The sequence below is a fragment of the Corythoichthys intestinalis genome, chromosome 11, assembly GCF_030265065.1.
Source record: "Corythoichthys intestinalis isolate RoL2023-P3 chromosome 11, ASM3026506v1, whole genome shotgun sequence".
In the NCBI taxonomy this organism is placed as follows: domain Eukaryota; kingdom Metazoa; phylum Chordata; class Actinopteri; order Syngnathiformes; family Syngnathidae; genus Corythoichthys; species Corythoichthys intestinalis.
In genome coordinates this window covers 48,352,108-48,375,747 of record NC_080405.1, presented here as the reverse complement: position 1 = coordinate 48,375,747, position 23,640 = coordinate 48,352,108, and the positions used below count along the sequence as shown (strand labels likewise).

The window sequence follows — 23,640 nt, the reverse complement described above, 5'->3', positions numbered from 1 at the left end:
CAACCACCTGTCTCTCATTGTCTCGTTACCCCTAGTCTGTATTTATTCATCGTGCCTGTACCCCAGTAATTTTTATACCCAGTCTTTTGTTTGAATTTGGTTTATACTGTGTCTGTACTGTACTTTTTTTTTTTTTTTTTTAAAACTCATTTATTATGACAAAGCAGCGAACAGGAAGGAGTTAGAAAAAAAGAAACACAAGAAAATAAAGAAAGAAAAGCGACAACAAGAAACGCATTAAACGTCTACATCACAGGTGTCAAACCGATTCCAGAAAGGGCCAAGTGGGTGCAGGTTTGCTTTCCAGCCAATGAAGAGGACACCTTTTCACCAATTAGATCATGTGTAATCAGTTTTACTTTTCAGGTGCTGCTTGTTTCAGCAGGAAGTTCATTGGTTAAACTCTCTGCGTTGTACCGGTTGGAAAAAAAATCCAGCACCCACTTGGCCCTTTCTGGAATCGGTTTGACGCCTGTGGTGTAGACGTTCAATGCGTTGATGATGTGATCTAGAACCCAGTAATCGTGTGAATCCCTTGTGAGTGTAAGCCCATTGGCAACCGACCCTACGCCGCCCCACCGCTAATCCCAGCACCAGGACAGCTAGAGCTGCAATAAAAAAAATAGAATAGATAATTAGAAGCTTGATTTTTCGCTAGTCGTTTTAAACAAAGCAGGTATCAGTAGGATAATTATGAAAGTGTGGTTTAAATGAAAATTGAAAAATGCCTCTCATGGATGTTAAAAGGACAAGATCACTGATACGCTCATTTCAATGTCAATCAAAAAGGGATTAAGCCTCAAATAGATAATGCAATCATTATGCATAGAGTGTAAAGTCCCGGCAGGCCGAGCCCCGCCCACTGCTCATTGACACCCAGAGACGCTGAGCGTTTGATTGGCGGGATACACCCAGCCTGAAGCCAATGACTCGTCTCGTTTCACTGTGGTGGAAGATGCACTCTGAACTCTGGAGACGTGCAGTATACGCGTTGTTAATTGTAGTTGTCATATTTAGTCAATGACATGTACACACAACAGTATACATTTGATTAGTACTGCAACGATTAATCGATTAACTCGAGTAATCCGATTGGAAAAAAAGCTTCGAATCAAATTTTGCAGCTTTGAGTATTCGTTTGATTAGAGTGGCGTTGTAATGGTTAGTTTTGAAATTGTTTGCATTTAGTTTTATTAATTCGGGTGGATACGCTGCCCTCCAGTGGCAACCGTCAATATGACATAACTCATCGAACATGGCTGAATCCAGCTGCTCCCTGTTCAGACCAACACAAGGTAAGTTTGTCTTTGAGCTAATGTTTTTTTTTTATGCATTCATCATTAAGTTTATAGGTATATTTAGTCGTTTTTTTGTGGGAACGTGTTGAGCGATTTGTTGAGAGCATTGTAAAAAAAAAAAAAAAAAGTTTTTACAGCATTTAAGCTTGCAGATTTTTGCTATGCAAGTTAGCCATGGGTGGCTAACTTTTTCAGTAGCCATTGGCTACTAAAATAATCCATAGCTGCTGCCCTATATTTAATCTTTTTTTTTTTTTTTGACATTTTAGGGGAGGCTGAGCTTCCTTTGCAGTCTTAGAGCAATTGCCACTGTTTTAGACGTTGGTGTATGAGACTATGAGTAGCATACCTGTCAACCCGAGGTCATTGGCAATCTTGCGAATAGTGACGTATGCCCTTACAAATTGGTGACTAATCTTACAACGTCATATACAGTATAGCGTGCAATATGAAACAAAAATAAAACTCAATTTTTAAAATAATATGAATATTATTGGTAATATTGTAACATATAACCTGGTGCAATCAAAGAACAATCATTATCTTCAGCTACATCATGATAAGTAAAATTTAACGGTGACTTTTGCTATAATTGTACGTAGCACTTTTGGCAATTTCTGTCGTTTCTTTTGATGGCTGCACTTCATGGCACTTCAGCTCACAATTCAGTTTGACTTGAAGGTAGTTCGTTAGTGTGTCCAATTATAAATTAAAAAGGTCAATTGATAAATTTAACTTACCGATGCAATCTATGAGTCAGGGAACATTTCTTTTGCTAATTCTGAGAAGTGATCAGCAATAGTTGCGGGCAAATTGTGTTCGGCAACAAATTGGCAGAATAAAATCTCCGCTTTCGTCACTTTTCATTCTGCAGACTTCATCTTTCTGACCGGTGTTGTTAATCATTACAGTAAATTACAATACAAATTACTACTCCTAAAAAGTTATTGATTTAGTAACTCAGTTACCTGAATGTAAGAGTAATTAGTTACTTGGCAAAGTAACTGGTGTTACCTTTCATGATTTTTTTTTTCATTTTTTCAAAAAAAAAACAAAAAAACCCACAACAAAACAAAAGGAAAAAAAACATAATAACCTTTGACATGTTTAGAAGTCATTTAATGTTGTTAATCAACCGTTAAAGTTGTTAAAATTGCTCCCGTTTGTGCATTAGTTCCCTTCTGTCTACTTTCAACATGTGAAAGTTTTTAAACGGTTTCATCATTTAAAGATAGATTCATGTCAAGATTTTGCCGATTTAGGAGTATTTTAGATAAAAAGTTACTTAGGTTCGCTAGGAAGGTTCACTACAACAGAGCCTTTCTGAGAAGTCTACTGCTTTAAAATGGCGGCTGTTTACTAACGCCGCTGAGTCTGTCATTTCGCATGTAGTTCTATATGCATGTGATAACTAGGCGTAGATTGTAGGCTGTCGGCTACAGTCAGGAAATATTGGAGCCACCTACAACAGCAAACACTCTTCTCTCTCAGTGTCTCTGATTTTTCTCGCGTCATTCAACCGACGTAATGCATAGTAACGCAGATTGTCTCGTTGCCGAAATGGTGACAAAATCCGAACGTAGAAAAAAAACGTGATGCGCGAAAAACGTACAGATTTTGAACGTACGATGTACACATTTCAAAATCAGTGCTCACTTGTACGAATTCACTCGTGTATTGAACTGCTTAAAGTTACAGGTCCTTGAAACCTTATGTGTCTTTGTACTGCAGGATGGTGAAAATGGTTAAGGTGAAACATGCAGTTTAGTGGAGGTCAAGTGGACGCATTTAAAGTCTTTGTGTGATGAAATGATGGGGAGGAGGTGAGTGCCTTTCACATTCATCGTCTATTGTGTGTGAAAGGGGAAAAGGCTTCCAGCCGATTGGCACGCAGCCATGATGACTGAGGCCAGTTTATGCGGAGGCATCTGTCGCCATCTTGCACGCCTGCCAGGGAACACATTAGACAGCGAGTTAAGAATTTCAGCCATTTTCAATAATTCTTAAACAGGTTACAGGTTACGGTTACAGCTTGGCGATGCCTACTCAAGCCAACTTTGTAAAATGTACTCTTAGTGACATATGGCATCCGCAATAAGAAATGAAAGGCTTTATTTCAGAATTTCAGTACAATAGAACAACAGTTGATGAAGAGAAAGGAAAAAATAGATAAATAACTGAACATGAGTGAATGAAAAACACATAAAAAATACAGAGGAAAAGTCTTACTGTACAACAACATTGGATGTTTTGCTCTTGAATGTCTTTTTTGGCATAGAAATAAATAATTGGAAGGCATAATAGAAGCACCCACAGTCTCTTTGGAAGGAAATAATCCCAGTAAGGGGAAAAAAGGAAAATATTTATACACAAGGGAGTTTTGAAGGTGATCACTCACCCAAAAAAGTATTGGAACATTGAGAAAAATTCTTTACAATTGCCGGAGACTGAACAGAGTTGGGTTCGAGATAACGGCTATAGGTTTTTTTTTTTTTTTTTTAAGAATCTGTAAAAAGGCTATGGTGAAATCAAAACTTCATAGTTGCATAGTTTTTGTGATGAAAAAATATATAGATTTTGCCCCTAAATTTACAGTTGTGTCTGAAAAGGTGGGTTTTTCAACAACAAAAAAGCCTGATTAATTTCCAATAGAAAAAACATTTCAAATGTTCAAAATGCTACTTGTCTTACAGTTTTTGTCTGAGTCACATAATTCACAATTAAAAAAAAAAAAATCCACAAAAATCAAGGCATACAAAAGTGAACAGCCAGCGTTGGTCAGAAATTTTGCCAGAAATTGACAAAAAATTGCTAAAAGATGTTCAAAGGCCCCGTTCATTTCCAGTGGCACATTTAACTTCCATAACTCCCCGACACCCCCCATATCATTTCACTCTTATTGATTTTCAACTCGAACTTGCAAAGAAATCTCCATTGGTGGTCATTATTTTTGAACCCCCCACAAAAAACTTCCTCGAATTGCCATGAATTTAACAAGTATTGACCCAAAATGTACCTGGGAATCCCCCCAAATATTCCTAAAACAATAGGAAGTGACCTGGAAATCACATCAAAATAATAGCATGTCAAATAGACAGATACAACTAAAGTAACAAAAATATTTTTGGGAATATTCCAATTAATGGCCTTTCTGTGAATACCTCATTGACAAAATTATTAATTAACAAAATTAATAATAATTATTATTAATTATTAAGAGGATGGATGCTGCAACAAGACAACGATCCAAAACACAGAAGTAAATCAACTTCAGAATGGTTTCAGATAGGGCTGTCAAACGATTAAAATTTTTAATCGAATTAATGACTGCTTAAAAATTAATCGTAATTAATCGCAATTCAAACCGTCTCTAAAATATGCCATATCTTTCTGTAAATTATTGTTGGAATGGAAAGAAGACACAAGACGGACATAAACATTCAACATACTGTACATAAGTACTGTATTTGTTTATTATAACAATAAATCCACAAGATGGCATTAACATTATTAACATTCTTTCTGTTAAAGAGATCCACGGATAGAAAGACTTGTAGTTCTTAAAAGATAAATTTGAGTACAATTTATATTTTTTTGAGAGATAAGAATATTATTTTTGTTGTGCATTCACTAAATGATACTATAGCGACTTAACTGTTCCGCCCAAATACATGATGGGAAGTTGGGCAACTATGATTGTCAGTGGTGGGTGCAAATGGTATACAGTATGTGCTGCGTTGAGTACAATTAGGCATGTCAAGAAAAAGAACGTCTCCTGCTCTGCCCAAATGCATGATGGGAAGTTGGGCAACCATGACTGTCAGTAGTGGCTGCCAAAGTTTAAGCCAATAAAAGGCGTGGTCCAAGGAAAGCTTGTGTCCACTCGCATTTCTGTGCCTTTTCGCTCTCAATGTGCTGAAACGGCGTCATTGTAATCTGTCTGAGGCAACGCATGAACGAGTCATTCCGTTCATGCGTTAATTGCGTCAAATATTTTAACGCGATTGATTAAAAAAATTAATGTCCATTAACGAGATACTTTTGACAGCCTTAGTTTCAGAAGAACAAAATACACACTTCTGGAGTGGCCAAGTAAAAGTACAGATATGAACCCCATTGAAATGCTGCGGCATGACCTAAAGGCAGCGATTCATGCCAGATATCCCAGGAATCTGACTGAGCTACAGCAGTTTTGTCGAGACGAATGGGCCAGGAAGTGTCTGGTTGAAGTTATTAATGCCAAAGGGGGGGCACAAAATATTAAATGTGATGGTTCACATACTTATTTCCCCCCTTCTGTCATTGTTTGAATACTATCCTCATTAAAATATGAAAACCTATAAATGTTTGGGTGGTTTTAGTTAAAGCAGACACTGTTTATTCATCTGTGTGATTTTGAAAAAGAGCATATCACATTTGATGTTGATTTTATGCAGAAATCTGAGAAATTCCAGAAGGTTCATAGGTTCTTTTTCTTACCTCTGTACCTAAGGGGTTGAATAATTTTGTCAATGAAGTAATCACAGAAAGGCCATAAATTGTAATAGTCCCCAAAATATTTTTGTTATTTCGGTTCTATTTTACTATTTGACATTTGACACACTCATCTACTGTGGGGGTTGAATCATTTTGAACACAACTGTACCCGAAAATGAACAAAGAAGCTACCCACAATTAACTCACTGACTGCCATTGACAACAATAGACATCCATTTCCTTTAAACTGGATGGCCTGGATGTGAATGCTTATCACTCAGTGCCATTAAGTCCCATCAATGGCAGTCAATGAGTTAACAAGGAAATGTCGTGAAAGTGCCCCAAAATGAATAGGAAGTAACTGAAAGTCTCCAGGAAGTGACCCATGTGAGAGAAAGGCATTTTCTTGTTAAAATCTTTTTTAAATCAAAATGTAACTTAGTTATCAGAAAGGCCAGGTCACTCTTCAGACTTAAACCCTAAAGAGCATGCTTGAATTTGTTTTGACGGCAAAGCCAAATATCTTCAATGCAGAGCTTGTCCTCACTGTTCCAATACTTTTGAATGAACACTTAGCGCGAAAGCACTTGAGCAAAACAAGCTCCCATTTTCCGTGACGCTATCAGCTCCCAAAAAAAAAAAAAAAAAAGGCGAAGAATAGACAACTCCTTATCTCAAGTTGTCTTCTAACACGTCAGATAAACGGCGGTGGAATTTGTAGTCTCAGTATTTATTCCACGACATTCTGGAAGATTGAATCCGTCCCAATCTGGGTTTAACTCTTTGTCTAATTTGGTGTTAAACATGTCCAGCGGGTGTGCTATTGTCGCGGTTATCGGCGTCCTTGCACACACAAGCGCACTCCTCGTGGTGCTCTAAGGCCACGTCGGTCATGAGCTTCTGCAGGCCTCGGCTGCCGCTGCGATGCTTTAGCAGTAAAACCTCACAGAAAAAAACAAAAACATCATTAGTGTTGATGATAAACAAGTAGCATTTTATACTTGAAGTTGTAGATCATTTAAAAGGATGATGAAGGTGAATTAGGGCAATTTAATAATTTATTCATCTGACATTATTTCTTATGTCCATCTTTGATTAGTCCGTAATTACTTCCAGGACTATAGTGCCCTCCATAATTATTGGCACCCCTGAAAAAGATGTTTTTTAGCTTCTAATATTTTTTTGTATTCAAATAATATGGGACCTTAATGGAAAAAAAGAGAAAAATCCAACCTTCAATACAAGCGCATTCATTCAGTGGGGGAAAAAAATCCCACATAAAGAAAAAATTATTTGACAACAAATAATGTGTGTCACAATTATACTTTGTTTGTACAACCCCCTTTTGCCAGCAAAACAAGGTCTGGGGACTGAGATGGCCATGGGAGGAGCTTGATTTTGTGTCTGGTGAACCATTTCTGTGTAGATTTGGCCATATGTTTAGGGTCATTGTCTTGCTGAAAGACCCAGTGATCTTGGCCATCAGGGCAACAGATTTTGATTTCAAATGTCCTGGTATTTCAAAGCATTCATGATGCCACGCACCCTAACAAGGTTCCCAGGGCCTTTGCCAAGCTCAATCTTGGTCTCATCTGAACAAAACACACGGTCCCAGTTGAAGCCTGGGACTAGGGTTGTTCCGATCATGTTTTTTTGCTCCCGATCCGATCCCGATCGTTTTAGTTTGAGTATCTGCCGATCCCGATATTTCCCGATCCGATAGCTTTTTTTTGCTCCCGATTCAATTCCAATCATTCCCGATCATATACATTTTGGCAATGCGTTAAGAAAAAAATGAATAAAACTCGGACGAATATATACATTCAACATACAGTACATAAGTACTGTATTTGTTTATTATGACAATAAATCCTCAAGATGGCATTTACATTATTAACATTCTTTCTGTGAGAGGGATCCACGGATAGAAAGACTTTGTGTATTGTAACTAAATATTGCCATCTAGTGTATTTGTTGAGCTTTCAGTAAATGATACTGCAGGCATGCCCCAATGCATGATGGGAAGTGAAAGCATTATGGATAGAAAGACTTGTGACTTTGTGTATTGTAACTAAATATTGCCATCTAGTGTATTTGTTGAGCTTTCAGTAAATGATACATGCCTGCAGTATCATGCCCCAATGCATGATGGGAGTGGAACCATGACAGGAAGTAAAACCATGACTGTGCGTCCTGCTATCAATGGATATATCTTCTTTGCTTTGGAAAATAACTTAAGGTGTAAAGATAGACAACTATTGTCACCTTGTTTCCCCACAATGCTTCCCATGGTATTACTAATCATAGGGAGAGGGAGTGCATGGTATTATCTACTTGAAGAAAGGCTGCTAAAGTTCTCTCTGCTCATGTTGTGCTGCCTTTCATCTCTCCATAAAGGTAAAATGGTGTAATCACAGATTGAGCGCGACAATGACAGAGAGAATCGCGCAGCGTACATTTTAATAGCGTTAAATATTCTAATGTGACACATTTTTTAATAAATTAATTGCCGCTGTTATTGGGATATTTGTGATGACTCTACATTAAGCCTAAACTAAAGACTGGATGAGTGTAATATATTATGTCTGTAACGTTAAATAAGAAAACGATTTAATTAAAATATTTATATATAAAAAAATAGGCATGGCCGATATTTTTTGCCGATTCCGATACTTTGAAAATGATGTGACCGGACCCGATCGATCAGGATGCCGATTGATCGGGACATCTTTACCTGGGACCGTGTGTATTTTTGTGTGGAACCAAGATTGAGCTTTTTGGCAACAAACACTATAAGTGGGTCTGGCGTGCCACGAAAGATGCGCATGCTGAAAAGCACCTCATACCCACTGTGAAGTATGGGGGTGGGTCAGTGATGCTGTGGGGCTGTTTCGCTTCTAAAGGCCCTGGGAGCCTTGTTAAGGTGCATAGAATCATGAATGCTTTGAAATACCAGGACATTTTAAATCAAAATCTGATGCCCTCTGCCCGAAAGCTGAAGATGGGTCGTCACTGGGTCTTTCAGCAAGACAATGACCTTAAACATATGGCCAAATCTACACAGAAATGCTTCACCAGACACAAAAATCAAGCTCCTCCCATGGCCATCTCAGTGCCCAGACCTCGTTTTGTTGGCAAAAGGGGGGTTGTACAAAGTATTAACACAAGGGGTGCTAATAATTGTGAAACACATTATTTGATGTCAAATATTTTTTTCTTTATGTAGGATTTTTTCCCCACTGAATGAATGCACTTGTATTGAAGGTTGGATTTTTCTCTTTTTTTTCCATTAAGGTCCCATATTATTTGAATTAAAAATATATATATTAGAAGCTAAAAAACACATCTTTTTCAGGAGTGCTAATAATTACGGAGGGCACTGTATTTCACCGATGAATTTTGAGATAATTGGCCGCCCTTCAATTTCAACTGGTAGGGCTGGCAAATGCTCAAACTGTAAGTTCAATTTCTTCTGGCCTACCTCGTGATACTTCCTGACGACCCGGGCGGGCTGACACTGACAGTCGTAGCAGCGGTGGGCGCAGCAGGCGCAGTTCCCGCCGCAGCGCCTCACCAGGAGGCAGCTGGGCCAGAAAATGGCATCGGTCCGCTTGAGCTCCTCGCGGAGGGACACGGACAGGTTCCGCGGCGTGCAGCTGTAAAGCTGTGCTTCCTCCCACATCAGGTTGAGGTCAGCTCCTCCTCAGGGGGTGGAAGGACAAAAAATGCTGATGAATATCAGGCAATTCGTGTGTTTGGAATTGACACAACATAATTCACTCATTCAATGCCAGCTTTTTTAGAGCAGCAATAACCTGAGTGCTAGCCATTTTAGAGCATTTTGACTTATGATTAACTGGTTCCACTGGAGTGGCTGAGCATACCATTTGTTTGGCTCCCGATAACACACAGTTGTGTGGTATTAGGTGATGCTGATACAATACAACAGTTTGTGAAAAATAAATAAATATACAGTGGGGCAAATAAGTATTTAGTCAATCATCAATTGTGCAAGTTCTCCTACTTGAAAAGATTAGAGAGGCCTGTAATTGTCAACAGTACACTGTACACTTATTCAGCATGTTGTTCTCTATTGTGTTTTTATATTAAATTGCCTTTCAAGAAGACATATCTGTTCTTTGTGTTGGATTTTATCAAGTAAATTTCCCCCCAAAATGCGACTTATGCTTTGGTGTGACTTATATGTTTTTTTCTATTCGTTGGGCATTTTATTGCTGGTGCGACTTATAGTTAGGGGCGACTTGTAGTCCAAAAAATACGGTCTATTATAGTGAAAATACAACTAAAATAAAATTCATATCTCTCAAAAAAATGTTCACAAAAAGAAAAGCGCTTTAATCTGTATTAAGGAGGCCCTATTCTCAAATGGTTAAACAGCAATGCAAAGAAAGCTGGCATTCACAATCAAGATATGCAAAATACACACAAAACTTAATCAGACTTTGGTAAAACATTTTAGCAACTCGTTTAGCTCAACAAATACACTGGATGGCAATATTTAGTCACAATATTCAAAGTATGATGCTGGGAGCCATTATCACGAGTCTCGTACGTTGTGAAGACCTCACTCAAATGAACGTAAGGTACAATAAACCCGCAGTAAAACCGAAAACTACGGCGTCAGTCGAGGGACAAAACGCACTCCTTGGCTTGATCTGTAATGAATTTAAAACTCGCCATTGACACCTTGTGGTGTATTTAAATCACTACCTCAGATAGTTAGAGTGACACTGTGGAACAGAGGTCCCCAAACTATGGCCCACATTTGGTCCGGCCCCCTGAACAATACCAGAAAGCATTTTGATCACCCCAATAGTGTTATTTATTTCCTGGCTGTTTTTCTGTGAAGAAGGGCTATTTGGTTATTATCTATTTAATTAATAGTGTTATTGTAGGAAAGCCCAATTGCATGTTTGTGCTTTAGTTTAATTGTTATTACGCTGGCTCTTTAAGAAAAGCGACGCGCGCACGAGTCACTTTCCCTCCTCCCTTCATTGGCGCGCACGAGTTACTGTCACTCCTCCCTTCACTGCCGGTGTTCTGTCAAAATTTGCTCCCTTATAAAATTTTGCTCCCAAAGCTTTTATGGTGCTGAAAAAGCCCTCTTTTACATTCTGTTGGACTCTCAATGTTATCCAAAGGTGCTAACTAAACTAGATACGTCATAAACATACATGTGCAACACGAAAATGGCGTGAAATAATACTTAACGACACTGCGAAGTCGTTAACAGCGAGAGCGCGGGGTGCTGTTGCTGTGTGCAGCTAACATGGAAGGATGTGTCTGAGAACTTTTGTACATGTCTTTACATGATCAAACTTAAGTAAATATTCCTTTCTTTAAAGAAAGTTTGTAGTGTTTACTTTGGAATCGCTGCATTCGCGGCCATTTTTAACGTCACGCGCATGCGCAAAATCGCAAGGTAGCAATTTTTGATGGGTTGCAAAACGCAATTTTTGATGGGTTGCAAAATTTGTCAGAACTCTGGTGTAGACGAGTCACTTTTTCTGCCTTTCACTGCGTGCCGTCCTGTTTAGTGTCAATCCAAGTGTTGTGTGTGAATGAGAGAGGTGGGTATATTGCAGAAGTGTTTCTTGGCAGTGCATAAACACGTTTGGCAGATGAGTTAACTGCTTAGGGTCCCTTGCATTCGTTAGCCGCCACGAGCTAACAACTAGCCGTCGTGTGCTAACCGTTAGCCGCTAGTGCTAATCGCTAATGCTAATCGTTGGCCCCTTTGGCTACATGGTGGAGGCTGAATTTTGTTTGTTGCCCATTCACTTTTTGTTGCCCATTCACTTATCTAAATTGTTAGTTATTTTCCTTCTTAATGTGTATGCTCATTATTGTGAATGATTAGCATTGCATAAATTATGTAAGCAGTGTATTTCATTTATATTATGTTGTTCCTGTTAATTTAGATATGTTTATAATACAGTATATGTTTAGAGGTTATATACATGAAATTACTGACGTTATATGGTTATCTTGTATGCACAGAAACCATAATACAACAAAATAAATCTCATACTCCTTTCATCATCATTAAAGGAAACAAACAAATCCTGAACGTCCCCTGTTGATTCTCTGATCGGAGTCACAACTCCATAGCGTTTCCGGCTTTATACCACACACCCACAGAGGGATCCCCAGTCAAATTAACCCTCTTTTTCAGTTATTATTATTATTATTATTATATAATATTATAATAATAACTGAAAAAGAGGGTTAATTTGACTGGGGAATAAAATTATTATATAATATTATTTTATCTACTTTTGTTCCGTGAAGAATCCAAAAAGGGTTATTTGATTGTGGCTTTCTGAAAAACAATACATTTTTACATTTTGGCACTCCTGCAATCGTCACACTTTTTCTGTTACAAACTGACCCCGGACCCTGATCAAAGCAGGGAAAAGTTATGTGGCCCCCACAAGAAAAAGTTTGGGGACCCCTGCTGTGGAAGTACGGCAGGGAGCTCATGTGATGTCACCTTCTGCGACGTCAACAACAATGGGGAGCTATTAGTTTATTTTTTTTATTTAAAATTTTACAAATTTTATTAAAACGAAAACATTAAGAAGGGTTTTAATAGCAAATTATTAGAACTCGTACTAATGTTCTGTTGTTGACAATGACAATAAAGACCTATTCTATTATTCATCTTTTAAGAACTACATGTCTTTCTATCCGTGGTACCCTTTAATACCGTATTACTGAACAATTGCTTCAAGTTAATTGTAATGTATTTGTTATTATGGCTTGGTCAGACACCGCTGAAGTCTTTTCTACCTCTGTTTTTCTTGTTATGGATGAATGACTTCCCGAGCACGTGCCACGTAGCTTTGTACAAGTCGTCCATGTCCAGCTGCCAGCGCTCGGGCTCCAGATACTTCATCACCTCTTCCACTGTCCTCAGGCCCGACACAGCGGCCGACAGATCTTGAAGGTCCTGCTGGGATGGAGGCTCGCCATCTGCTGGAATCTGCGAGGAAATCAAAGAAAATAGGTATGTTATAAAACAATTAAAAAAACAATTGAATAGTATTTCGTGGAATATCAAGATTGATGTCCTGCCCCATGTATCGGTAATTGTTGTTTCGCCATATTGTGAAATAGTCGTTATAGTGAGCCTTGTATTGCAAATTGTATCATATACGGAGCAGTGTTGTTTTCGTCAACAGAGACGATAACGAAAATATTTCGTCGATGAGCAATTTTTTCATGACGATGACGTGATGATGACTGGCTAAAAACGTGGATTTTAGAGATTTTGTCTCATTCTGCTGCTGGTCAGATTGTTTTGTTAAAGAGCTGTGGGATGAGTTTCCAACGTTTTACCTGCATCCAATTCCAGCTCGTCAGCAGTGTCTTTAAACCGATCCTAGGCGGCTTGCCGAGATACTGACTTGCTGCCATTTGACAGTTTTTGTATCCCTCGTTACTAGTTGTACCATTGCCTTGTTTAAAAAAAAAAAAAAAAAAAATTATTGATTCCAAACTCTGGTCACGGACCCTTTTTATGTCTCCTTTTTGCGATCGTGTGTTTTTTGTGTGTTCATTTTACCATTTTACGCACTCCCTAAATGTTATTGTTGTCTGCCTGCTGTCTGAAGTGAGCCGCTTTTCTAATTCCGTGGTCAAGCCGGCTGCACTTTCTTTTCAGTTGCATTTCCCTTTAAGGTTTTACCGCACAGACAGACGCAAGTGGGTTGCGATTGCTTTATAAGGAAAATCATGACTCTAACATATACTAACATACTAACATTTATCTTTTAAGAACTATAAGTCTTTCTGTCCGCGCTTCTCTTCAAAACACTCGCCAGTCTAAAGCAGAGCCACTTGGGTTTTGTGGTCAGTAAGTCTAGAGGATGTTCAATGCTTGGACATTTTTTACATACAGTTCGTGGCTTCTAGATAAATTTAATTGAAAATAATGTTCCCTCCGTGAGTCATCACCTTATCGTGGTGGAGGGGTTTGCGTGTCCCAATGATCCTAGGAGCTATGTTGTCTGGGGCTTTAAGCCCCTGGCAGGGTCAGCCATGGTTAACAGGTCCTGGGTGAGGGGCCAAACAAAGCATGGATCAAAAGGACCCCTATGATGAGTAAAACAAATGAACGGACCCCCCCCCCCCCCCCCCGATTACAACCGGAGTGGTCCGCATTGCCGGCAGTAAGTCAAATTTGTTCCCAAAGAGGATTGGACTCCGCCAAGGCTGCCCTTTGTCACTGATTCTGTTCATAATTTTTATGGACAGAATTTCTAGGTGCAGCCGAAGCATTGAGGGTGTCCGGTTTGGTGGCCTCAGCATTGCATCTCTGCTTTTTGCAGATGATGTGGTGCTGTTGGCTTCATAAGACGTGACTTCCAACTCTCACTGGGGTGGTTCGCAGCCATGTCTGAAGCAGTTGGGATGAAGATCAGCACCTGTAAATCCGAGACCATGGTCCTCAGCCGGAAAAGTTTGGCATGCCCTCTCCTGGTCGGGGATGAGATCCTGCCCCAAGTGGAGGAGTTCAAGTATCTTGGGGTCTTGTTCACAAGTGAGGGTAGGAGAGAGCGGGAGATTGACAGGCGGATCGGTGCAGCGTCTGCAGTGATGCGGACTCTGCACCGGTCCGTTGTGGTGAAGAAGGAGCAGAGCCAAAAGGTTCAAAGTTCTCGATTTACCTGTCGATCTACGTTCCCACCCTCACCTATTGGTCACGAGCTGTGGGTCGTGACCGAAAGAACAAGATCCCGGATACAAGCGGCTGAAATGAGTTTCCTCCGCAGGGTGTCCAGGCTCTCCCCTAGTGATAGGGTGAGAAGCCCGGTCATCCGGGAGGAGCTTGGTGTCAAGCCGCTACTCCTCCGCGTTGAGAGGAGCCAGTTGAGGTGGCTCGGGCATCTGGTTCGGATGCCTCCTGGACGCCTCCCTGGAGAGGTGTTCCGGGCATGTACCACCCCAGGGTCGACCCAAGACACGCTGGAGAGACTATGTCGCTCGGCTGGCCTGGGAACGCCTTGGAATCCTGCCGGAAGAGATGGCTGAAGTGGCTGGGGAGAGGGAAGTCTGGGCTTCCCTGCTAAAGCTGCTGCCCCCGCGACCCGAGCCCAGACTAAGTGGAAGATAATGGATGGATGGATGGATGAAAATAATGTATTGCTTTTCCTGCTGAGTGTGTATTACCATCACATCACAAGTTGGCATTGTCCTTGTTGATGCTACAATATGTGCTCATCCGTCTATGTTAATTCAAAATTGTTGGAAACCTCTATTCATCTTTCTATTCAAACGAATTTTACAAATGAAAACCTTTTGAGTAAGTGTTGACTGAAACTAGACGAAATTTGTATGAGATTTCGTCGACTAAAACGAGACCGAGATAAAAACAATTTGAAATGACAAAAATATGAGTAAGTCTAGCAAGTATTTTAGTCCAAAAGATGAAGACAAAAATTAAAAGGGCTACCAAAAACAACACTGATTGGTAGCTACACAGAGTTTCCCAACACTATCGGCTATAAGTCTCAGCTAATTATAAGGCGCACCATCCAAAAAATGCGCAATGAAGAGGGAAAAAAAACATATAAGTCGCGCCGGACTATAATTTGCATTTTTGGAGCAAATTTACTTGATAAAAGCCAACACCAAGAACAGCATGTCAATCTGAAAGGCAATTTAAAGTAAAAACAGACCAGAGAACAATAGGCTGAATACATGAAACAGTATGCTAACGTTACATGATTCATGAACAACGAACTGAGAACGTGTCTGGTATGTTACTGTAACATAGCTATTCAGATAACTATAGCATAAAAACGGGCTATCAAGTTCATAATAATTAAATAATCTGTTAATAGCTTCACACATAAATTGCTCCAGAGTATAAATCGCAACCCTGGCCACACTATGAAAAAAAAAACTGCGACTTATAGTGCAAAAAATCCGGTAAGTGTTTGTAGGACCTCTTGAAAGCCAATATTACATTAAAATGCCCACTTCAAGTCAAATTGGCAGACACCCTGTGTTCTCAGCCATGGCGCCTTGAGGCTTTTTTGTGAGTCTACTCATGATAAACATGCTTTCCAAATTTCATGTTGCTAAATCAAACTGTCTAGAGGGGCTGAATTTTTAAAATGAGATTAGTTTTCTGTTACTCCCATCGGAGGTACTAATGCGAAAACCAACTTCCATTAACTCGTTCAAGAATATAAATATGAAAACCACTAATGAATTCCTCATCTGTTTGACGCTGGAATTGATTTCTCTGTTATTTTACACATTCTCTTTATAGTTGTGAATCATGACAGTGATTTCGTGAAATGAAGCCAAGGAGTCCTGCAGCAAAATCCGTTTTAAGGGTGGGGCGGCCATCTGCCTTAAAGGTTAGTTCAAAGTCGTACAGTAAAGTGGTCAACATGAGCGGCCCACCACACGATTTGCGTTTTCCACAAATATAAGACTTATGTTTAATACAGATAAGTAACAAAGTTAAGTCGTACTGAATTATAGGCCGCAAGCATATTCACACCTAATGACTCCTGTTGTCACAATATTAAAATTTTGAACATGATATTGATACAATAAAAACACTCAATGCCATTTTATATAGTGATGTCCCGATCCGATATTTGAATCATATCGGACGCTGATATGGGCAGAAAAATGTGCATCGGTATCGGATCGGCCGACACGGAAAAATTATGATCCAGACTTCCGATCCAGTTTTTCTGAAAGTTCGGTCCGGGTTTTCCAGCGCACCGATTTACATAATCCATTACGGTTTTTGCTTGGGTTTCCCTAAAATCCGGTCCGCATTTTACGGCACACCTTCAACACACTACATTACCGTCTCCCAATTTACCGAGAGACTTTATCGGTAAAAATGTCAGCTGTGTGAGATCATTTCACCTTAAAGGACGACAAAGACGAAGAGGCAGAGTGCAACATATGCCACAATAAAGTCAAACGTGGTGGTAAAGCTCTAAGAAGTTTTAATACAACCAACCTAATCAAGCATTTACCGAAATACCACCACAAACAATTTGAGGAGTATGTTAAGAAAACCGAAGACAAAAAGAAAGGTCCTACGCAACTAAAACTGGCAGAAACTTTTTCTATGCGTGACAAACTGGCCCTCGACAGTCCCAAAGCCCAGGGAATAACAAGAGTCATTGCCGAAGAATTCATTCTGGATGACGAGCCATTATCTCTCGTGAGTAAAGACGCACCATTCAACACTTAAAACCATGGTACAACATGCCCAGCCGTCATTACATCCTTCAGCGATTTGGCCGTGGAAGATTCGAGAACGATTCACAGACATCCAAATTCCGATGATTGAAATATGTCAAGTAAAGCGGAACTAATACACAGCGCGGTCTTCGGGACGCAATGAGAAACGGAACTCATTGCGTCCCGAGAGTAAACATCATGCTTGTCACAGACCTGGGTAATGCCAATGCTCGACTCACGGCTTTAGCTCAACTCATGCTGCTAGATAAAAAACACAAGAATACCTGACTGCTGCTGACAGCCGCTACCAACTACGTCAACATCGTTTTACTGTAGATAATAGATGTCGTATGTATATAGAACTAGATGCAAAATGACAGACTCGACGCCGTCAGCAACATTGAAGTATGGAAAACTAGATGCGTTAGTAAACAGCCGCCATCTTAAAGCAGGAGACTTCCCTAGTAGGCTGTTGTGAACCTTCCAAATGAACCTAATTAACTTTTTATCTAAAATACTCCTAAATCGGCAAAATCTTGACTTGAATCTATCTTCAAAACAGTTTTAAAACTTTCACATGTCCAAAGTAGACAGAGGGGAAATTATGGAATAAGGGGAGCAATTTTAACAACTTTAACAGTTGATTCGCAAAATTAAATGAATGTAGTTTAAAGCTGCTGATACAGAATGGGGACTTGAGTATTTTATTTACTGTTTTAAAATGTTAACTTGATACTGAAATAGTCAGTATCAAGTTTATTTAAACCTGAGAGGCTTTTTATACAATTTTTGTAACTAATGCACGAAACATTAAAAGCATCTAATAGCTTGGGGGGTTTGTGGGATTTTCCACTGAGGTTGTTTGTGTGTTTTGCTTTTTTAAGACAGTTTACAATATTATTTTCGCGTTTTACTGACTGACTATGCCATTTCTGTTTGTTATTTATAATGTTTTGTGTTTGTCACTGAATAAACAGGTCAGTTTCTTGTTACCAACTGTTTTGTGTTATTCAAACTCACCTAATTCAGCTGGCTAGTTGTTATCAAGAGTACTAAAACCCTTCTCAACATGAGTCTGACAACTAAGTAAGGAGGCTAAATAACTTTAAACTGTAACACATGCTCAGATAGGCCGGTATCGGTATCGGCCAGTATCGGTATCGGATCGGAAGTGCAAAAACCTGGATCGGGACATCCCTAATTTTATATAGTACGTAAATATAAACAATCAAAAATTAAATGCTCCTTTTTCATGAAGTCTTAATGAGCCATTGATGATGATAGGCGTCCAATCATGTGGCCCTTAAAAACTAAATTAAAACTCTTTAAATGAGATTATTTTTAGCCATCTCTATCTAATCTGTTCGAAATAGGAGGATTGGCAGTGAATTAAATCAATGGCAGCTAATAAATTAAAAAGAATAAAGTTGTTCTTCCTCTCGGCAAGATGCAACCTCCCACCAATCAGGTTTATCACTAGTAGATATATTCTATTTTTAACCTGCCCTGTTCAGCTGCTTGACACAGAGAATGGAAGTTTGCGATTTGTCTGAACAGTTTTAATGTATCACATGGGAGTATAACATACTCCCATTGTGATCTTTCAATGTGCCTCGTTTATTAAAAGAAAGAAGCGAACAGGAAGGGGTTATGTGGGAACAGAAAAAACGAGAATAGGAGAGAGAGAAAGAAGAAGCACAAACAACAAGAAACACATTGAACGCCTACACTAACTGTGAATATCTTGGTGCTATCGTTAGCTAGTTGTATTTCCGGTTGACACCATGTGGGGGGCCTGATGACCAAAGAGAAAGGGGTGGGTCAGAAAAATAGGTGATTGTGAGGGGTCAAGTGTACACAAATCATGTGAGGTGAAGAACCCAATATTTGTGTGAAACCGTTGAGTGTGGATATATTGGCATCCTAATCTATGTTGCCTGATCGCTATTCATGACACCGATTTTCTCTACTTGAGTGTGCCTAATTGCACCTAGTCATGTGTGAATCCCATCAGACATGTGATAGTTCAGCAGACGGGTGGAAATGCTGCGCGGGAGCCACGGCCCTTCCACAGCCAATCGAGGGGTGGCAAGCCAGCGCAGCCGATCCCGATCCCTCCTCCACAAGAGGGCCGCCATTATCCCCTCGTGATCTAGGGTGGTGCCACGGCCCTCTGCGCCCCCATCCATCCGGCCTTCAGGGATGGGATGAGGGGAAGCGCCACCGCCGACCATGCCATCCCGCCCACCTGGCCCACGAGCCACCACCACAGCCCCCCGACAGACATGGCACCCCACGGGACCCCCATGGCCCGTTAAGTCCAGGGCAGGACAGGATCCACCTCCTGCCCGGCCAGCGACCCACTCCTGAGCGCATGGAGGATATCCAGGCAAAAGAGAGAGGGGGAGGTGGAAGCAGGACAGTGCTGAGAAACCGTCACGGGACCGGAGCCTCGAACCCCCCGCCCACGTGGCCGGCAGCCCAGGCAGAGAGGAGGCCACGTCCCGGGAGCCATGCCATAGAGAAAAAGTGTGGCACCCACTTCCCGCCCTATTACTGAGGCTGCCAGGTCCCCGACTGGCACCCATTACCCAGCACCGTGATGGGATTGTGTGGGAAGGGTGGTGCAGTGTATGCATTAAAATGGGGGAGCCGTGCTTAGAGCAGTCGGACCGCCGCATGGAAGTTCTTCCCAGCCACACGTCCCACAGCCCCTCTCCGAAGCTCCCCCGTGGAGTATGATGCATGTGGTGTGTTAAAAGAGGTAAGGGAATGGCAGGGACTGCCGTGAGGAGGCAGCTGTATCACTAGTAGATGTCTAATCCATTGAACTGGGAATGATCATTCGTTAATTTGCTGCCAACCCTGCGACTTCAAATAGCTCTAGCACGATCAATGACAACCAATGATTTAACAAGGAAAATACAAAAATATCCTCCATTACAATCAAGAGTAGTAGAAATCAAATTTACCTCAGGACAACAATTTTTTGGTGATCTGTGGTCATGCAAAAAGAACTGAGTATGTATTTTGCAATCAAATATCGTATTGGATAACAACACTGCATCATTCTTTTGAAAAAAAAAAAAAAAAAATCCTTTACAAAAAAAAGCTGCTGTTAGTTCATCTGACTGGAAAAGAAATGCCTTTACTGCGTTGCACACCAAACCCACGTACATGCACACAATCACTTTGGATGTTTGTTTTTGCCCTCTCCTAATCAGTTTATAGCTACATTTTCCCACATGGATCTCCTGTATGTACGGGCACTAAACTCCTACATGTTCTCCTGGGAATACTTCTTAAGAAGGATGAAAAAAAAACAACATCTGAGGCCCATCTGCGCGGTGGCTCAAACGAGAGCGACTCGTTAAGAAAGCGTGCAGAGCAGCATTCGGTTTCGCGGGAGCCTCGCTGAGATAAATGGACGTGAACGCGCAACTCCGACAGATCTTGGCAACCAGCGGCGGCAGTAGCGTGAGCGGCAAATTAGCCGAAACTTGGCAGAGTCCAGCGACTGGAAGTCATTAACAGCCTATGAATTTTGACGGCGCAATCCTCCCCCAATTAGCGACGGCGCGCTCCCTCAGCCGGCCGGGCCTGCTGTGACTTGCAATGGCTGCCAGTAGAAATATAAACACATGCGCAAGACCTCTGTTGATTTTGAAAGGGATTTATTGCTAATGAACCGAACAAGGAGCTTATGAATATGAATACATGATATTCTTGAAATGTGCATGTGTCTGTTAGGGCTAATTTATAGAGGCTTTCTACTCATGGTAAAGACACCTGGGTCATTTTTTTCATCGGGTGTCACTTGGATGTAACAAAGGGTAGCCTACACAAACAGAGAGGATATTTTGTGCTAAAGCTAGCTCTTAGTAGGCATGTACCGGTTACCTGTTTCAAGGTATACTGTGGTATGAAAACGTCACGGTTTCAAAACCACTAAAATTTTCCGTCATACCGTAGTTACGGTATTAGCTATTTTTGAGGTCCCAAAAATGTAGCGAGATATCCGTGGCTTGGAGCGGCAGTGCTCACCCATCCCCTTCCAGTTGTTTTTCTGTTTTTTGTCTGTCAGTGACACAACACCTGAGCTTTTTCCCCGCTCAAAAATAGACAAAGTCGCTAGTATGGGAGTACTTCGGCTACCGAAAAGAAACAGACGGCCGCGGATTAGAGGAGGAAGGACAGCTGACATGCAGGTAACATCTCCAACATGATTTCACATTTACATGATCATTATCCGTCACTTTGCACAAAATTTAAGTTAAGAGAACGCTGTCATAAACGTTTCCCACCAACTACGAGAGTTCACACCAAGCTGATTTTTAAAACTCAACTTTTTAGAGTTGCGGAATTAATGGCGGCAAATATAGAATATCTAAAAGATAACAATATTGACCAATGTTTTGCTTTTCAATTTATCACACTGCGCCGTTTTTTAACCAATCGATCCTGATTAATGTAACTAACAAATTTGGTATTGTTTATTCGAATTTTCTTCGGAAATTGGCGAGTCATTAAATTTCCATGCTCGACCACTCTTTTAAACAAAAATGACAGACTTCTACTCTCTTTGAGCACATCTCTTCTTAAGACATTTATGGATCTACTTGAGGGAAACATTGAGATCAAATTTCATTTTACTGACAACAAAAATGGCTGACTTCCTGTGTGTCTCAGGTCATGGTTTTTCCAGACAATCTTTTGAAGAGACACATGCCTTGGTTGGTTACAAGTAGACAAAATCTCTGTGTTCCCTGAAATTAACAAAATATTACGAAAATGGCTTTTTTGTACGTCTACTAGGACTGGGTGATATGGCCATAAGTACTTATCATGGTAAATTGGGGAGATTTACCTCGATAACGATAAATGCTGATAGATTCGCCCAAGCGGACTGTTGTATAATTTGAAAATCTGAATTAATGCTTGAACAAATTAACTGTTTCTCATTGATTTATTTAAAAGCTTTCAATTTAACAATTGTACATGCAGTGTAAACATTAAGTAAATAAAAATATCCTGTAAGCAATAAGCATTCAAGTATGAAAAATTTAAACAGCTTATATGATTTGGACAATGTACAAAAATATAAATATCAAGACGGCCACGGTGCAAAAATATCATTGTGACACAAATGACCTACAGTAAAAGGGGCTTGAACAGTACACTTCCAACAGAGGACTGAGTATCAGACAACTTACAGAACAACTTACATACATAAAAATAGCTGCGGCCATTAAACGGTCATATTTTAGGCTACACTGTTGGATTATAAATTATGCTAAATGGTGTATACCATCATAAAAGCTATCAGAGAAATCTCACACACACACAGATACAAAATAACGCGACATACTGATTGCTAGATGCAGTCTGTGCCCAATCCACTCATTAAGTTCAGCAGCTTCGACAAGGCTAGTGCCGCTGGCACAGGTGGTGATGGCGACTTCGTCCTTCTCGAATCCCAAAGTTTTCAGACGTTCGACATCAAGTTCTTTCTTGGCACAAACACCACACTATGAGCGTCGACTAATGCTATACTCGAAATGCTATACTATTATCCAACTCCATCACGTTCACTTGTAGTGGTAGCCGCTAGCATTAGCGTTGATTTCCTGATAGCCATGTGACTTCACATGAAAGCACACTGGCTGCTTTTTAAAGGGGAATGAGCATAGCCGAACAACACATAGTCAAAGCGGGCTGAAAACACTTTTTTTTGTTTGTTTCATTAAAAAAAAACAAATTTACCAACATGGTCAAAATTACGTCGGTCATCGTAAACCATGTTGGTAAATGTAAATTTTCGTTAAACTGCCCAGCTCTAGCGTCTACACATGATAACATTTGGGTTGCACAGTGCTGCAGTAATATTCCGATACTAATATCAGTACTCTACCCAACCTACCCAAGATGGCCGCCAGCTTGAGTTTGTTTATTCGCTGCCAACGGTCCCACTTCTAATGGATTAGACGTCTAGTGCTGTCAATTGTAGAGAATGAGTTAATTGATGTCTGACCAAGATGATAGCAGCCATCATAGCAATTACTTTACATTCAAGTAAGTTCGCAGTAATTGAGGAATAAAAGAATGATATTTAGTTACCGTAATTTTCAGACTATAAGCCACTACTTTTTTCCCTCATTTCGAATCCTGCAGCTTATAGTCCTGCGTGGTTTATACATGGATTTATTTGGGTCAATAGCTTACGCATTATTTGACAGTGGCGTCATTAAACTGTCATAAGACCGTCATAACTATGATATGACACTATCCTGGGCATTACCGAATGCTTATGACAGATGTGATTAAGTGTCATCCGGAAAATTATGTGACTAACTCCATTTATGTACAGCTCGGACCTTTTACATCCGTTCAAAAATCAGATAGTTTGCCAGATGACACTAAATGACATCTGTTATAAGCATTCATTTATGCCATGACAGTGTCATGTCATAACTATGATTGTTGTATGACAGTCTTATGGCACCACTGTCAAATAAAGTGTTACAAAATACAATAACTAGCAATTAATGAAACAACTGGTAAAGTAACTGAAGTAATTATAAGCACAGAACATGGATTTTTGTTGTTGTTTACATCTGTAGTG

The 23,640-nt window shown here is 40.2% G+C and overlaps 1 protein-coding gene across 2 annotated transcripts in view; it reads right to left on the bottom strand.

The window, feature by feature from the left end:
- Positions 1-3,388: 3,388 nt before the first annotated feature.
- The window catches only part of pdgfc (platelet derived growth factor c), a 104,291-nt gene continuing 84,039 nt past the window's right edge, over positions 3,389-23,640 (bottom strand). The window contains exons 5-7 of one of the 2 annotated variants that reach the window (XM_057850182.1): positions 12,588-12,780; positions 9,256-9,476; positions 3,389-6,716 (exon numbers count right to left, since the gene is read on the bottom strand). In XM_057850182.1, the coding sequence (XP_057706165.1) occupies positions 6,573-6,716; positions 9,256-9,476; positions 12,588-12,780 (558 nt within the window). In that variant the 3' untranslated portion in view covers positions 3,389-6,572. The remainder of the gene's footprint in view (positions 6,717-9,255; positions 9,477-12,587; positions 12,781-23,640) is intronic. The other variant, XM_057850183.1, reaches the window with a different exon arrangement.